Genomic DNA, 18,345 nt, shown 5'->3' on the forward strand with positions numbered 1-18,345 from the left:
GCCCCTTTGCAGGAATTCTAAGATCTGTTTTATAGGAATTCCCTCTTCTAAATTAAAGTCAGAAGAGGCTAGGAATTTCCGCCAGGTTCTAGCATAGATTGTTGTTGTAATCTGCTTTCTACTTTTCATAAGGGTTTCAATCAAATTTGGGGAGAACCCTCTGTCCCTCAGTAACGCCCTCTCAAACTCCATGCCGTTAAATGGAGATTCTTTACTTGAGGATGGCTGATCGGACCCTGGTGGAGCAAATCTGGGATGTCCGGAAGCACCCAGGGGTCCTCCACTGACATGATCCTGAGCCAGGTGAACCAGGCCCTTCTGGGCCAAAATGGGGCAATCAAAATAACTCTTGCCCGATCCTCTCTTATCTTCCTGATTACCAGAGGTATCAAGGCCAGCGGGGGGAACGCATAAGCCAGCCGAAAGTTCCAACTGATCAGAAAGGCGTCTACCGCTAGAGGATTCTCCCTGGGATTTAGGGAACAGAATTTTACTGTCTTTCGATTGTCCCTGGTGGCAAATAAATCCACCTCTGGATGTCCCCATTTGTGGACAATCTGGTCGAACACAAGACTGTTTAGAGACCACTCCCCTTGTCTCAGGGTGTTGCGGCTTAGAAAGTCCGCTTTTACATTTTCTTTTCCTCGTATGTGCAGTGCGGTTAAAGATAGAAAATGGTCTTCCGCAGTCTGGAATAGACGATCTGTCACCCTCATCAATGATTCGGAATGAGTTCCACCCTGGTGATTTATGTACGCGACCGCCACCTGGTTGTCCGAGAGGATCTTGACGTGGTGACCCTGCAGATATGAGAGTAATTTTTTAACTGACAGTTCAACCGCCATTAATTCTTTTTGGTTGGAGGAGGCTGATGTTAAGGGGTCCCATAGACCCTGAACTATCATGTCGTCCATGTGTGCTCCCCAACCTGAAGGGCTAGCGTCTGTCGTTACAATACGTGTCGCCTGTGTCACCCAGGGAACTCCTGCCGATAAATTGTCAGTGACTAGCCACCATCTAAGAGATGTCAGTGCTTCTGGACCCAAAGTAATCTGACTCTGCAAGGAGCCTTGCAAGATTCTGTCATTAACCAGTACCTCGGATTGTAAGGGTCTGGTGTGAAATTGGGCCCACCGGACAGCAGGAATGCACGAGGTTAGAGATCCTAACAGTGACATAGCCTGTCTAAGTGTCATGGATGGATTATCAGTTGCTCTAGACACCTGTTGTTGGATGTGTAATAACTTGTCGGGCGGAAGACAACACTGTTGGGTCTCTGAATTTAACAACAGTCCTAAGAATCTCTGTATTTTCTGGGGCTGTAATCGGGATTTTTCATAATTCACAATCCACCCCAGATGCTCAAGTTTGGTTGTGGTTGTCTGTAGCTGAGAGAGGCAATGGTCTGCTGAATTCCCAACTATAAGGAAATCATCCAAATAGGGGACAATTAAGATGTCAGACTCTCGTAAGTGTGCCATGACTTCGGCCACTATCTTGGTAAACACCCTAGGAGCCGCTGATAAGCCAAAGGGAAGAGCTCTAAACTGGAAATGACGAATTTGTCCCCCCATTGACACAGCTACCCTCAGGAATCTCTGGAAGTCTTCATGTATTGGGACATGATAGTACGCGTCCTTTAGATCTACAACTACCATGAAGCAGTGTTTAAACAACATTTTTATTGCTGAACCAATTGATTCCATCTTGAACGATTCATTGGTCAGAAAATTATTAAGGCCTTTAAGATTTATGATCGTTCTAAATGATCCGTCTGGCTTCTTGATCAGAAAGAGAGGAGAGTAAAATCCTCTCCCTCTTTCTGATACTGGAATTTCAACCAAAACATTCTTGAAGCATAAGTTTGTGACCTCTGCTTCCAAGGCTGCTTGCTCAAGGGGGGAGGAACGTAAAGGGGTTAAATTAAATTTATCTCGAGGCCAGTGATCAAAGTCAAGTCTTAGACCTTTCGCTATGATGCCTCGGACCCATTTACTGTTTGTAATGTCAAACCAAGCTGATGAGAAAGCTGACAGTCTACCCCCCACGGGGACCGCTAGTCATTGGTCCGGTTTTTTCTGTTCTTTCGAGGAACGGCGAAACATATAGCCCGTACCTCTTCCGCGTCTGTCCTCCCATCTAAAACTCTCTCTAGAGGGTGAGGATCCGCGTTTTTTCCCGCGACCAAATCTCCTTTTAATGAAGGGTCTGCGGTAGGATGCTGAAGATGGATTGGGAAATTTCTTCTTATCATCCCCCGCTTTCTCCAGCAACTCATCCAGAGTTGGTCCAAAGAGATATTCTCCTTTACACGGAATGGCGCAGAGTTTAGTTCTGGATTGAATGTCGCCAGACCAGCACTTCAACCATAAAGCTCTACGAGCCGCGTTGGAGAGTCCTGCCGCTCTAGCCGCCATCCTGACTGAGTCCACAGATGCGTCTGACAGAAAGGCCGCAGCATTCTGCATTGTTGGTAAAGCCTTCAGAATGGAATCTCTGGAAGCGCCGTCCTTGAGCTGGGACTCTAACTGATCCAGCCAGACCATTAAAGACCTGGCTGTACAAGTCGCGGCAACTGCTGGTCTTAGAGATCCTGCCGCCGTCTCCCAGGTTCCTTTAAGAAAAGCATCTGCCTTTCTGTCAAGGGGGTCTTTGAGGGTCCCCATATCCTCAAATGGCAATGAGGCCTTCTTCGACGCTTTTGCCACCGCCGCATCCAGCTTAGGGGCTTTATCCCATGTTTCCACAACCGGATCGTCGAAAGGGTACCTGCGTTTCAACGCTGGCGGTAAGGAACCCTTTTTCTCGGGTTTCTTCCATTCTCGGAGAATCAGGTCTTGGATTTTTTCGTTCACCGGGAAAGATCTATGTTTCTTACGATCCAATCCGCTGAACATCATATCCTGCTTTGAGGGCTGCGGTTTGGGCTCTTCTATCCCCATTGTGCCTCTAACAGACTTGACGACTTTGTCAATTCTATCCAGGGGTAGACAGAATCGTCCAGACTCCTCATCTGATGAAGAGGAGGAAGGACTTGAGTGATAGGCACCCTCTTCTCTTTCTTCCTCCGAAGAATTAGAGTCCAGAGGGGTCCTATGTTTGGAACCTCCCGCTTGGGACAGGGACAGTAAGGATTCCCTTACTTCCAAACGGATCATTTCTTTCAGGTTAGCCGCACTCACAGATTCTTCCGCCACCTAGGGGAGGACAATATAGGTGATAAATACTATCTGACCTAATGTCACTTCCACCCAACCACTCCTGTAGACCTCACCGTCTGTTGTATACAGGGGGCACATAATTTTTTGGGGCAAGAATCAGGTAAGGGGACCCCACAGAGGGCACATTCCTTATGCCTTGACTTGTCCGTGCTTTTCTTCCCCTAGAATGATAAAGTATAGGGGGCCTGCGTCACAGAGTGAACTTTCACGTAGATCACTTACCCGTGCGCCAAAGTAAATACCGGAATACGAGGGGGTTCTTTCCTAGCCGAAGCTCTGGATCCTTTTGCGGACGAGCTTCTTCGACTGGACTGGTCGCTTCTGTCTTTGGGCTTCTGACGCACCTCATCCAGCTGCTGCTGCTGCTGCTCACCACCACTCTCCATGATGATTTGCGACCAAAAGCAGGGCTCTGTAGTTGTCACCTGCTTAAATCCCCCTTGGATCCGGTCAGCAGATAGGTCAGACGCTGCCCCATTGGCTCAGGATACCGCAGGGAGGCAGGAACCATGTGGGAGAAAACCGGCATCAGGATGCTATGGGCGCCGCCATCTTGGATCGACTGCGCATGCGCAGACACCCGGCGACCCGGAAGCGGCTGCTAACTCCGCCCCCTCACGTCACTGCACCCGGAAACGCTCCAGCACACGCTGAGAGCGGTGCAGGACGCCGGGAACGGACCGCAGCGCTCCGGGAGTTCACCCAGACAGCCCTGACGCCGGCACTCCACATTCACCGCACCGCTGCACCACCAATGGATATACTTACCGGTGCCGACGCTGATGGAGGCAGGAAATCCTCCGGACTCCGCTCCCTGCTGCGAACGCCACCGCGTGCAGTCCAGCCAGGACCACCGTGGCGTCTCCAGGGTTCTCCGCACCGGCCGAGGTAGGAGACCCCCCCGCTACCAGATTCGGTCCGGCCGGCCTGGGCTCCTTTAGTTAATCTGTAGGCACCCGTCCCTTTAGGAACAGGAAACCAACTGATGCAGGGGAGAGGTGCCGCCCTTTTGTATCTGTAGGTTTCCTGTTCCTAATGGGCGGATCCCCTCTCTCGTCGTGCTGTCATGGGAGTCCGAGTAAACCTCTATTTTGCTTATCCCACTCTTTTTACTATTTCTTTAATAGTTTTTATGACAGGGAAGGACCTACGTTTCCTCTGTCCTAACCCCGCGAACATGATGTCCTGAGCCGATTTACTTTCTTTCTCATCTGAGCACCCCATCGTGCTTCTGACAGATTTTATTAAATTGTCCACACTGCTGTTGGGAAGGCAAAGTCCCCCTTCAGTCTCGGATGAGCTCGGCTGGGATTCCGCTTCGCCTGAGGATATACGTACATCCTCTGTGAACTGACTGGAGATTTGGACCTACTAAGCTGACGGGTACTGGTGCTACTTGTCTGCGCCAACCCCTGCATTTCTTCCCGGATTATAGCTCTGACATCTGATGGAGTCATTATATTTTCCTGCCGTAAGGTTTGCATGATACACTCCGAACACAGTTTTTTAACGTAATCATCCGGGAGGGGCTGCGTACATAAAGCACATTCCTTGTGCTTGGACTTGTGTGTAATTTTCTTAGTCTAGAGGAAGGATACAGGAGGAACATATATCAGCATATAGGAAGAGATTCTTTCAAAAACTCACCCAGTGAAGCTGACAGGTACCGGTTCTGGAGGCGGATTTCGTTTGGTGGTAGAACCCTTCTCTGGAGGTCGACCACCACTCTTTGTGCTGCTCCTAGCGCTTCTCTCCTTGCTGGGAGAACGCTGTTGCACTGCGGGCAAGTGCGCATCGTCGGCCGGTGAAGCCATCTTACACACACCGGCCCGACGCTAGCGCTGCATTTTTAAATCTGCCGCCCATTCTCCTGCCTCCCCGGACCAACCCGGAAGTGCTCCAGCGACTTCCGGGTTAGACGCGCCGCTCTCAGTAACCATGCGGCGGCCAGGGATATTAAGCCGGCCGCTGCAGCGCGCGCGTCCTCACGGTGCCGGGCGGACCCACGGTGACCGGACCCGGACCGTGGATGCTTGGCCAGACGAGAGGGGAGGCTGCAAGCAGGGGCTCCCCCGCCGCTGCTTCTGGAACCGCAGCCCCTGCCGTTCCCTCAGATACCGACGCAGGCGGGTGCATGGCCCAGGGATCCTCTTCATCTGTAGGTAAGCCGGGTCCCTGTAGGAACAGGAAACCTAAACTGAGGAGAGGGGACCGCCTCCTTTTATTCTGTAGGTTTCCTGTTCCTATGGGGCGGATCCCTCTCTCTCATGTGGGGTGCTGTCGTGGCGAAGGGTAAAAGAGGACTTAACTCTATAGCGCCACCTGTTGGAAGTAGCGATCCTACAAGTCACAATCAACCCTCTAACGAGTCTTGCAATAGGACTTAGGATAAAAGCCAAATCAGTATCTCAATTCGCAGACACGGTGTTTCGGGCTGTTGGCCCTCATCAGTGCGAAGCATGAGAACTGATTTGGCTAGGTGAGAGGCTCTTGACTGGGGTCTAAGGGGTAACTTTTCTCCTTATGGAGAGTGACATACCAGCTCTGGCTTGCCAAGGTAAGGAGGCTTATTTACATACTCATTTACATACACCTTCCCACCTGCTACGCTTCCCAGCCTAAAATTACCAGCCCACAGCCACACTAGATGGGGGGGGGGGGCGCACGACTTTTCTTTTTTTTAATAAATTGGTGAACCAGGAAAGGTGTGGGCGAGTGTGTATTTAACTAAAAGAAAAATGCACACAAAAAACACTTTATTACTTTGTTTGTAAGGTTTGATGTCAGGCTGTGTTTTTTGACACTTCACAGCCGATATCAACCCCGAGCCCCATTACCATTATTGCTACCGCATCAGGGAAAATCAGGAAGAGCAAAGGCAAAGTGCCGGAATTGGCACATCTAATGTGATGAACCACTTCTAGGGCAGCTGTGGGCTGGTCATTTTAGGCTGCGAAGGGCCCAATAACAAGGGACCTTCCCAGCTGTATGATATCTGCTTTACCTTTGCTGGTTATCAAAAATCTGGAACACCATGTAATTTTTCTTCATTTACTAGTTGGTCCGTGCAAAATTTTCGCACATTGGTTGTCAGGGGCGCATGCAATTTCAGGAAAATTAAGCTGGCCAAATGTATTTAATAAGATGATGAACACAGAGAAGTATGTGAGTCACTGATAAATAAATATATATATTATATATTTTTTTTATTTATTTTTTTTCACGAAAATTTGAGCCCATGGATCCATTATATGTCCATTTTGCATGCCGGCAAGAAAATCTTGCCATACGGATGTCATTCGGATGCTTACATGCGAGAAGATCGCATCCTCGCACTGCACACGGATGACATACGGATCACTGTTCAGGGAACATTTCTGCGATTCTCTTCCGTGTAAAATGGACCGATTTTTTTATACATTGTCTGTGACTCCAGCCTAAAGGAGATTCCCCCAACTTTAAACAATGGTATTTTACTTACTGATCAGAAGGGGTCTGATTGTCAGGACCTTGCAAAAGAACAGGAGCAGCAGCACTTTTTTTCCCCTCCGCAGCACTGCCATCTATCTGCAGTGTAGGGAAGTGCAACACAGCCCTATGTATGTGAACGGAGCAGCTCCCTGTACAACAGTACCACTGACAGTAAAAATGACCCCATAACTGAGCGTATTTACACCATTGTATAATAATTCTGAACATCCCTTTAAAAAAATGTAATATCTGCAGATTATTTTACCTTTTTTTCCCCTACAGTTGGATTTTTTTTTTCAATTTTTGCAAGGTTGTTTCCACCAATCTCTCCCATTGGGAAACAATTTACTTGGAACCAGAGGTGACTCCAGGTCACCAATAAGCTGCAACCTTAGAAGGAAGATAGACTTTTCAATGACTGTCCAATAATACGGAAAATCTGATGGTTCAGATCCTGTCCGGTCCCTCTTAGGCTGCATTCATTTATATCTTCAGCTTAAAGCTGAAGTCTGAAACAGGTAAAGTTTTAATTTTATTCTACTTCTACATATGTAGCAAATATTTTATATGTACTTGCCTGAAATCGGCTGGGCAAGGAATTCGGCAAGCTGGAAAGCCCCAAAGGCAAATGTTAGGATTTATTTCAGCTTTGTGGTAGTATGCTTTGGGGTAGTGTGGTGCCACCTGCAGGTCATTTTTCCTTACTGCAGGTTTATGAAAATTAATGTTTAAAGTGTATTTTGTGATCACATCGTGGATGTGTGGTTTGTTTGGCTATTTTCTTGCTGAAGGGGGCAAGTTTACCTTTCAAGTGGTGTATCATTTGTGTGTGTGGGTGCAGTATGAACGGAGATACAAAGTAATCATCGAAAAAGAGTGTTTTGAAATAATATATAAGGATTAGGTTAATACATGTACAGCAAAGTACCCACCACACACAGCAAATTATATATCTCACGGATATCTTTATCTATCTATAGCCCATATTTATATATCCACCTCTGCACATCTTTAACACCTAAACATCTGTTATGTCTATTTTGCATTGTGTTCTGGTATGTGTCACACTTTATGTAATCTGTGCGGACATGTCTACATGTGGGTCAAACGGGCACACTGTCTGCATGAACCCCCCCAACTTGTATATACAAGTTACCAATCATACTTCACACCTTTTTCATGTATCCATTAAAATTAATAGTATTAGGCCACGTTCAGTGTTTTACATCAATATTTGTAAGACAAAACCAGGAGAGGAACAATCAGAGGAAAAGTCTAATAGAAACATATCACCACTTCTGTATTTATCACCCACTCCTGGTTTCGGCTTACGAATACTGATGTAAAATACGGACCAAATACTGATTTTGTGCTAGGAAACTGTATTTGATTTCTCTTTAATAAATTTTTCATCTGGAAAACACGGATGTACAAAACTAACACACAGAAGGCAGATGGATCCTTTTTCTGTGGATGAAAAACAGATTTTCTTCGTGCGCTGCGTTACACACATGCATAAGTCGTGATTAATAAAAACACAGAACAAACTGCAAATTGTTAAACTTTTTTATTCATTGCATATACCAACAGCATGAACACAAAAAAACCCAGTTGAATATGCACTGGAATGCGAGATAAAAGGATTTAAAAAATGATCTTAAAACCTTTTCGGTCCGTGAACAAAACGCACAAATGTTTCCTAAACCAGTACTTATTAGCTGTCTCCTGTCACGTTTCAGTCAGTCAAGGTGAGGGTCATGTCATAGTTTAGTCTCTGTTCTGTAGAAAGAGCACAATACAATTATAAAACAGTTATCTGCATAAAAGTCATTCACAATCATCAACCAACGACGGCATAACCTCCCCATCTGCGGGGCGACGAGATAGAGGAGGCGAATCACGTTCTGTGATATTCATTCTTACTACTTTAGAGCTTAATTAGCCAAATAATGTAAAATCTGCCCATTAAAGGGGTTGTCCGGTCTTAGAATGACTGCAGACTTAAAGCCTATGTGACTGCAGACTTGCGAGTCCTCGCAGTACGCAGTGTGCCTACTGTCGAATTCTACGATTCTGCCGGCAGCAAGAGTGTGACCACAAGTCTGTGATTTGCACATATGCAGTCACATGCCGACTAGACCTGCATTGCCTCGCTCAATGCCAGTGTATTGAGCAAGGCCAGACACGTCTAGTTGGAATGTGACCGGAATTATGCAAATATCATACTTGCAGTTACATGACTGCCTGCTCCTGGAGAATCCTCGCAGTGCCCGAGCTGTGAGGATTCACAAATCTTCAGTCACTCTAAAGCCGGACAACCACTTTAAAAGAGGACTGTGCTGCGCCCTTTTCTGCCTGGACTTGTAGGACTACATTGATAACTTGGTGACCCTTGTCACCAAAAAGAACAAAAGAGGAACATCACTGCATTTTGTCGGGAGAGCTTAGTTTTATTTTAAGGGGAGTATATTGTCAGAAAAGTGTTTCATCTTAAAAATAAAAATATCAATCAGTATTAAAAGAAAAGAAATAAAAAGAAAACTTGCAATTTTCACACTGGCAATGGGATTATTTTAGACTTATACTTCCTCTTTACAGATAACTCATTACCCTCACAGACAGGATTACAATGACAGGCAATGCCTCCATACACAGCTGATACCACAGGATCCCTTCATAATAACTTTTGCACACGCTCATTAGATGCTTCAATACAAAAGACAGGGTCTGAATCAATAAATTGCTGTTAATGTTCATGTGCAATTTCCAGGAAAAAAATAAATACAAAAGCCTAAAATACCCCTAGTGTCCAGTGTGAAAATTGCATAACTTTTAAACAATGTATGCTGCCACATTTATTTTTATAAATCTTGCATAGTCCAGATTTTCAGAATCAGGGGATCGATCATCTATGAAACTAGTAGTCAAATTAGAGAAGTGTGCATTTAATATTTTTTGCAGGGCTTGCGAAGTACATGAAAAGGCTGGACATGGTTAACTCATAGTTCTGTAAACCCATTACATATGCAGTAAGAAATCGCCGACATCTTATCAGTTCTTACAGAACGGCCACATTGATGGCATTAACAGGACGTTCTGATCCTCATCACCCAATGACTAAATGGAAGGAAGCAGCCGGTGGTGCAACATCCGCACCGGAGACACACTGACTTCTGCTATCTGTAGGCGACCCTGCACCGAGCAGACACACAGCGCACATTGCCTAATGGCTGCGCAATGTCAGAACCCCACGGCTAGGAGTGGGTGGGTGGGAAACGGGCTAATCGCAGCACAGCTAACGTGGTTTACTATGGAAACGGGTTTATACAGAAAGTGGTCGTATACATTTTATGCAACAGGCAATGAATGTATCCGGGTGTCATCGGTAGGTCTTCTTTAAAAGGGGCATTCCCATCATAAAGATCCTATCAGAATATGTGGTAGGCGTAATAATAAGATCAGCAAATACCTCCATTTAGAAATGTAGTGTAGTTCTTCTGATTAGATATGTCACTTATCCCATGTGCAGGACATTGCAGTAGCTTAGGTATCCATTGTTACAAGCACTCAGTGACCGTTAGTGGTCACAACCATGGATACCTAATGCCCTGCACATGGGGTAAGAGATCTAGTATCTAGTATAGTTCTTCTGATTCACTGTATCTCTTACCCCATGGGCATTGCAGTAGTTTAGGTATCCATGGTTGTGACCACTAACTGTCACACAGTGCTTGTAACAATGGATACCTAAGCTACTGTAATGCCATGCACATGGGGTAAGAGATACAGCGAATCAGAAGAACTATACTATTTTTCTAATTGGAGGTATTTGTTACTATTACATATTGGGATAGGATCTTGGAGATGGGTTTTACCATAAAAAAAAAAAGGGAGGGTATTCCCATCTCCTCTCTACCTAGTAAATATTTATAATCCATGAGAAGTAACATTCTTTCTTACATCTATAGTTTGTGCTGGTCCTCGGTTATTCCTCCAAGAAATGTGTGGATAAACTGACAACTAGGTGTGACCACTGGGGGCGTGTCGTGACACTGTCCAATAAATGCTGCTTGTGTCAGACACGCCCCTTTATGAGTGGAAGGGCAAAGGTAGGAATACCAGAAGACACTGCAGAGCTTGGAGGTGAGAGGACCCAGAAGTGCTATCTTATGGGGGATACAAGCATGGAATAACACAGGCAGGTCAGGGGTGTCGACAGGTCCACTTCAACACTAAAATAACCCCATTGTTTTTAGATTGGTTCCTACTACATTCAGCTTTCCCCAATGTAGGCAACAGGTGCCCAGTGATCAGCCCCACTCTATGGCCCAGAGTGGATGACACTCAGCTTTCCAGAGACCCTGAATGTCAAAGAAATGTGCAATGCTTTGAACCCCACTATTTTTCTTCCCAATGCTTTTCACCCTACTATCCCTCCTCCTACAGTTCTGGGTATTTCCAACGTCAATTGACATAATATTTCAGAAAGATGACAATGAATATAACCAGTAAAGGTGTTATGCAGGATTTATATACTGATGACCCATCATTTGTATAAGTCCTCAATATCAGATCGGTAGGAGGTCCAACATTGATTAGCGGTTTGCAGCTTGGGGTGCCGTGGCCAATCTCATTGCAGCGCCCTACCTACAGTGCCGTGGCCGATTTCAGCGCAGCGCCCTACCTACAGTGCCGTGGCCAATCTCATCGCAGCGCCCTACCTACAGTGCCGTGGCCAATCTCATCGCAGCGCCCTACCTACAGTGCCGTGGCCAGTCTCAGCGCAGCGCCCTACCTACAGTGCCGTGGCCAATCTCAGCGCAGCGCCCTACCTACAGTGCCGTGGCCAATCTCATCGCAGCGCCCTACCTACAGTGCCGTGGCCAATCTCATCGCAGCGCCCTACCTACAGTGCCGTGGCCAATCTCATCGCAGCGCCCTACCTACAGTGCCGTGGCCAATCTCATCGCAGCGCCCTACCTACAGTGCCGTGGCCAATCTCATCGCAGCGCCCTACCTACAGTGTCGTGGCCAATCTCAAGCACTGCAGCTCAGATCCTATTGAAATGATAGGTCACCAATGTACAAGGCCTGGGCTACCCCCTTAATTGTTTTCCTGGGGCCCTGACGGGCAAAGAAAGAGAACTTGGAAAACAAAGACTGTTCATCAAATTAAGTGATGGATCGTTAGGATCCTAATTATGTGACGTAGAAGGCGGTGGCCGCAGTTTAGATCCGGGAAACTCTGCGATTGTTTCCCTTTAAGACAAAGGAAGGTCAGTCTTAGTAAATGGCACACGGTGTTGTGTTATTAATCGGATCACGTCATTTGTACAGAGAACAATGGAATCGCTTCCTGCGTCTTGATGGCTCGTCCCCAGTGTGAATCACTGAAGCCTGGCGGACTGAACGAGCTGCACCAAGGCTAGCACCATCCGAGAAGCCGCGGCTATGCTAGTGCCAGCCAATAAGCCATCCTCCCGCTGCTCCCCGTGTATCTGGAGGAGATGCCAGAAGGCCGCGCTACTGATGTACACTCATCACGTATCCTACTCTACGGGGATGTGCACAAGCTGAGCGAGGGAAATCACTAGAGTAAGGAAAGCAGGAAGAATGCAGCGTTACTGCTAATAAGAGGGGGAACGGGGAGATCTTGCCTCTCGCTAACGTATGCCTAGCATAAAAAAAAAAAAAAAAAATCCAGCCAGTCAAATACAGTAAGTATCAAATCCATTCATCACTGGCACCATGACCAGTACTGATAATTAACACTACTCACTATGGAGCCATCATGGCTGATTTATACAGGCTCCAAAATGACAATGTCCGGCCTCATGAAACACAAGACTGCAGGACTACAGCTCATGTGCAGAGCAGTCAGGCTAATCTGTAGCTCCGCCCCCACCAAGGATTGGCAGCTTCCTGTGTGCACTGAGTAAGCTGCCAGTCAGCTACAGATCATAATCGCTACAGATCATATACAGTGCCTTGCGAAAGTATTCGGCTCCCTGGAACTTTTCAACCTTTTCCCACATATCATGCTTCAAACATAAAGATACCAAATGTAAATTTTTGGTGAAGAATCAACAACAAGTGGCACACAATTGTGAAGTTGGACGAAATTTAGTCGGTATTTTACATTTTTGTGGAAATTCAAAAACTGAAAAGTGGGGGTGCAATATTTTTCCGCCCCTTTAACCTTAATACTTTGCGGCGATTACAGCTGCAAGTTGCTTGGGGCATGTCTCTATCAGTTTTGTACATCGAGAGACTGAAATTCTTGCCCATTCCTCCTTGGCAAACAGCTCGAGCTCAGTGAGGTTTGATGGAGATCATTTGTGAACAGCAGTTTTCAGCTCTTTCCACAGATTCTCGATTGGATTGAGGTCTGGACTTTGACTTGGCCATTCTAACACCTGGATACGTTTATTTGTGAACCATTCCATTGTAGATTTTGCTTTATGTTTGGATCATTGTCTTGTTGGAAGACAAATCTCCGTCCCAGTCTCAGGTCTTTTGCAGACTCCAACAGGTTTTCTTCAAGAATGGTCCTGTATTTGGCTCCATCCATCTTCCCTGTCCCTACTGAAGAAAAGCAGGCCCAAACCATGATGCTGCCACCACCATGTTTGACAGTGGGGATGGTGTGTTCAGGGTGATGAGCTGTGTTGCCTTTACACCAAACATATCATTTGGCATTGTTGCTAAAAAGTTCGATTTTGGTTTCATCTGACCAGAGCACCTTCTTCCATATGTTTGGTGTGTCTCCCAGGTGGCTTCTTGCAAACTTTAAACACTTTTTATGGATATCTTTGAGAAATGGCTTTCTTCTTGCCACTCTTCCATAAAGGCCAGATTTGTGCAGTGTATGACTGATTGTTGTCCTATGGACAGACTGTCCCACCTCAGCTGTAGATCTCTGTAGTTCATCCAGAGTGATCATGGGCCTCTTGGCTGCATCTCTGATCAGTCTTCTCCTTGTATGAGATGAAAGTTTAGAGGGACGGCCGGGTCTTGGTAGATTTGCAGTGCTATGATACTCCTTCCATTTCAATATGATCGCTTGCACAGTGCTCCTGGGGATGTTCAAAGTTTTGGAAATCATTTTGGATCCAAATCCGACTTTAAACTTCTCCACAACAGTATCACGGACCTGCCTGTTGTGTTCCTTGGTCTTCATGATGCTCTCTGTGCTTCAAACAGAACCCTGAGACTATCACAGAGCAGGTGCATTTATACGGAGACTTGATCACACACAGGTGGATTATATTTATGATCATTAGGCATTTAGGACAAGAGTGGATCATTCAGAGATCCACAATGAACTTCTGGAGTGAGTTTGCTGCACTGAAAGTAAAAGGGGCCAAATAATATTACACGCCCCACTTTTCAGTTTTTGAATTTCCTAAAAAATGTAAAATAACCAATAAATTTCGTTCAACTTCACAATTGTGTTCCACTTGTTGATTTTTCACCAAAAATTTACATTTGGTATCTTTATGTTTGAAGCATGATATGTGGGAAAAGGTTGAAAAGTTCCAGGTGGGCGAGTACTTTCACAAGGCACTGTAGCTACAGATTGTGCCGCTACAGATCATATAACTACAGATCGTGACTCCACAGATCATAACTATAGATCATGTTGCTACAGAAGAAGTTAACATTCTGCATGGGGTATTCCAGAAAGTAACAACCTGTAACATCCGACACTGATGGATGCAGGCGGGGTCCTCCCACATGGTTATTCTACTAATTAGGATACAATGGGGATAATCAGGACGTGACCGAACACTTTCATCATGTTATCAAACGCTTCCCGACAAACTGCTGGCTGGTAATTGCTAAGTGCCCAGGAGAAAATGACAGCAAGGTAAAATAATTCCGCCAAGCTGGAAGCAGGAGAACTAAATGCGGAGTGAATGCCAGGGCGACTCGGGAGCTCCAGGCTCTGATAACAAGATACCTTCAAATAAGGCTGAAGAGGATTTTCCCTCCACATTCACTGGATTACTCCATCACGGGCTCATTCTGTGCTTTGCACATTATATTCAGCATTTAATGCTAATTCTATAGGTTTCTGCAGTGATATATTTACCTTCCTTTTATATAAACCGCTGCTCTCAGGAGGGGACTATGGTCATTTCCATACAGTAGATATTTCTACAGTGCTCCTAGATTACAGTACAGTGTATACAGCACCGCTGCGGACAAGTGTCATTCCCACAAGAGAAATGGTAAGGCCATTACTTCCCTCTTTCTACTGATTTTATATTAGTTGGGGACCCCATATCTTAAATCCCATTTAAAGGTAATTTGTCAGCAAGTTTTGCTACCCCATTTGAGATTGGCATTATGTAGAGGCAGGGACCCTGATTCCAGTGATGTATCATTACTGGGCTGCTTGCTGCACATTTGGTAAAATCCCCATTTTATCTGCTGCAGATCTAGCAGTTCTCTGAATGCTGAGCTCTGTATAACCCCGCCGCACCACAGATTGGCTGCTTTCTGTGTACACTGTGCATAGGCAAAAAGCTGCCAATCAGTGGTGGGGGCGTGGTTATATAGAGCTAATGAACATGTAGGACTACATGGCAGCAGGTTTACTAGTCCTGTAGTGATCATCTCCTGCTGATAAAATAGTGTTTTTATAAAAAATAAGGCAAACAGCCTAGTAAGTGACATCCCTGGAATCACAATATGCTGCTCTCAGATAAAGTATCAAGAATCTGGTAACAGATCCCTTAAGACAAGCTGCAGGAAATGGTAGATGTGCTTTCTCTGACCTTTTTTTTTTTTTTTTAAATCTACTATTTCCATTAAGATTTCACTCAGAAGAGCGACTTGTTTGTCCACGTGCAAAACTCATGGCAAAAACAAAGCAAGTAATTGGTGTAATTTATATGATTTTTTTTAATGCAATGTGGTGCAGGAGAAAAAAAAAAAAAAAAGACTTGTTCACTAAACTATTGGAGAGTTAAAAAAAAGTAAATTAAAAATTGTGATACGTACTCTATCAGTATGGCAGATGAGTTTTATGGATACATTGCCATTATAACCACATAAACCTGTATTTAGGCTTTCAAATTTTTTTGGGGGAAATTGTAGACGTAAAATAAAAAATAAAATGGATGCCAAGGGTGAAAAAAAAAGTCAGGTTTTTTTTTTTTTCTAGATGAAAAAACAAACAGTTTTTGATACTCTCATCTGAAACCGGCCTGAGACCTAAGAGGGTGGAGCAGCATCATTGGGGCGACTTGGAGGATGGACGTCAACCAGTCAGGACAATTACAGTGGATACGGAAAGTATTCAGGCTCCTTTAAATTATTTTCACTCTGTTTCATTGCAGCCATTTAGTAAATAAAAAAAAAAAGTTCATTTTTTCTCATTAATGTACACTGTGCACCCCATCTTGTCCACAAAAAACAACCAATTTTTGCCAATTTAATATAAAAGAAAAACAAACATCACATGGTCATAAGTATTCAGACCCTTAGGTCAGACACTCTAAGTCGCATGCTGTTCATTTCCTTGTGAACCTCCTTGAGATGGTTCTACTCCTTAATTGGCGACCAGCTATGTTTAATTAAACTGATAGGACTTGATTTGGAAAGGCACACATCTGTCTATATAAGACCTCACAGCGCATGTCAGACCAAATGAGAATCATGAGGTCAAAGAAACTGGCCAAGGAGCTCAGAGACAGAATTGTGGCAAGGCACAGATCTGGCCAAGGTTACAACAGAATTTCTGCAGTACTCAAGGCTCCTAAGAGCACAGTGGCCTCTATAATCCTTAAATGGAAGACGTTTGGGACCACCAGAAGTTTTCCCAGACCTGGCAGTCCAGCCAAACTGAGCAATCATGGGAAAAGAGCCTTGGTGAGAGAGGTAAAGAAGAACCCCAAGATCACTGTGGCTGAGCTCCAGAGATGCAGTAGGGAGATGGGAGAAAGTTCCACAAAGGCAACTATCACTGCAGCCCTCCACCAGTCAGGCCTTTATGGCAGAGTGGCCCAAAGGAAGCCTCTCCTCAGTGCAAGACATAGGAAAGCCGCATAGAGTTTGCTAAAAAACACATGAAGGACTCCCAGACTATGAGAAATAAGACTCTCTGGACTGATGAGACGAAAATAGACCTTTTTGGTGATAATCCTAAGCGGTATGTGAGAAGAAAACCAGGCACTGCTCATCACCTGCCCAATACAATCCCAACAGTGAAACATGGTGGTGACAGCATCATGTTATGGGATGTTTTTCAGCTGCAGGGACAGGACGACTAGTGGTCATTGAAGGAAACATGAATGCGGCCAAGTACAGAGATATCCTGGATGAAAACCTCTTTCAGAGTGCTCTGGACCTCAGACTTGGCTGAAGGTTCACCTTCCAAAAAGACAATGACCCTAAGCACACAGCCAAAATAAAGGAGTGGCTTCAGAACAACTCTGTGACCATTCTTGACTGGCCCAGCCAGAGCCCTGACCTAAACCCAATTGAGCATCTCTGGAGAAACCTGAAAATGGCTGTCTACCAACGTTCACCATCCAACCTGACGGAACTGGAGAGGATCTGCAAGGAAGAATGACAGAGGATCCCCAAATCCAGGGGTGAAAAACATCATTCACATGCATCATTCCCAAGAAGACTCATGGCTGTACTAGCTCAAAGGGTGATTCTACTCAATACTGAGCAAAGGGTCTGAATACTGTATGACCCTGTGATATTTCAGTTTTTGTTTTTAGTAAATTTGCAAAAATTTCTACATTTGTTTTTTTTTTTTCAGTCAAGATGGGGTGCAGGGTGTACATTAATGAGAAAAAATGAACTTTTTTGGATTTAGCAAATGGCGGCAATGAAACAAAGAGTGAAAAATTTAAAGGGGTCTGAATATTTTCCGTACCCACTATACGCCTTATCCAACTCATAAGAAAAATCTGAATTTCTATTAATGTTTTGCGTCTCCCCATGCAAATGTATCCTACCGGGCATTACTGACAGCACGGTGGTATGATACACTGCAGAGGTGATATGGGTCTTTGCTTCTTCTCTTCCTCACCGCACCACATATGTATTCTAGTGGTCATCTAACAATCACATCGCCGACCATGAAACATTTTTTAAGTACCCATAGACTTCATAAAACGAACCTTGCCTGGAAATCAGTGACTATGGGGCGACAGATAAGACTGCAGAAAGACCGTCTGGTACTTACCCGAAATGTAGAGATTCAGTATGTTCTTTGTCTCTTGTTGGACTCATCTTTTGGAGAATCGGCTTGCATCACCTTCAGCTTTACGCCGTTCACCATTTTGCCGTGTAGAGCAGCTATGGCATCGTTTGCGCTGTACAACTCCGAGTATCGAGCGTACCCAACGTTCTTCCCCGGAACAATGTAAACTTCTATCAGATTCCCAAAACGACTAAAAAATAAAGAAAAGGTGAAATATTTCAGTAGCAGCAGCACACACGGTCCCAGAGGAGAACGTCCAGTGTCCGCATTTACATCATATCTGACCTAATGTGTCCTGAAGGCACAGATATTAAACTGCAGGAATTCAGAAATCACAATCTGGTAGAGGAGCGCAAGAGCCACCAACAAGCAAGCAGACATGGTGTGTAACGAGGGAATGCGTCAGTAAGAGGTACTACTGTAATC

General features: G+C 45.1%; 1 protein-coding gene across 1 annotated transcript in view; it reads right to left on the reverse strand.

The window, feature by feature from the left end:
* Nucleotides 1-8,244: 8,244 nt before the first annotated feature.
* RBM45 (RNA binding motif protein 45) overlaps nucleotides 8,245-18,345 on the reverse strand; it is a 30,084-nt gene continuing 19,983 nt past the window's right edge. The window contains exons 9-10 of the mRNA XM_077272619.1: nucleotides 17,902-18,109; nucleotides 8,245-8,471 (exon numbers count right to left, since the gene is read on the reverse strand). Coding sequence (XP_077128734.1) covers nucleotides 17,917-18,109 — 193 coding nt within the window. The 3' untranslated portion in view covers nucleotides 8,245-8,471; nucleotides 17,902-17,916. The remainder of the gene's footprint in view (nucleotides 8,472-17,901; nucleotides 18,110-18,345) is intronic.

Source organism: Ranitomeya variabilis, chromosome 7 (genome assembly GCF_051348905.1).
Source record: "Ranitomeya variabilis isolate aRanVar5 chromosome 7, aRanVar5.hap1, whole genome shotgun sequence".
Lineage (NCBI taxonomy): Eukaryota > Metazoa > Chordata > Amphibia > Anura > Dendrobatidae > Ranitomeya > Ranitomeya variabilis.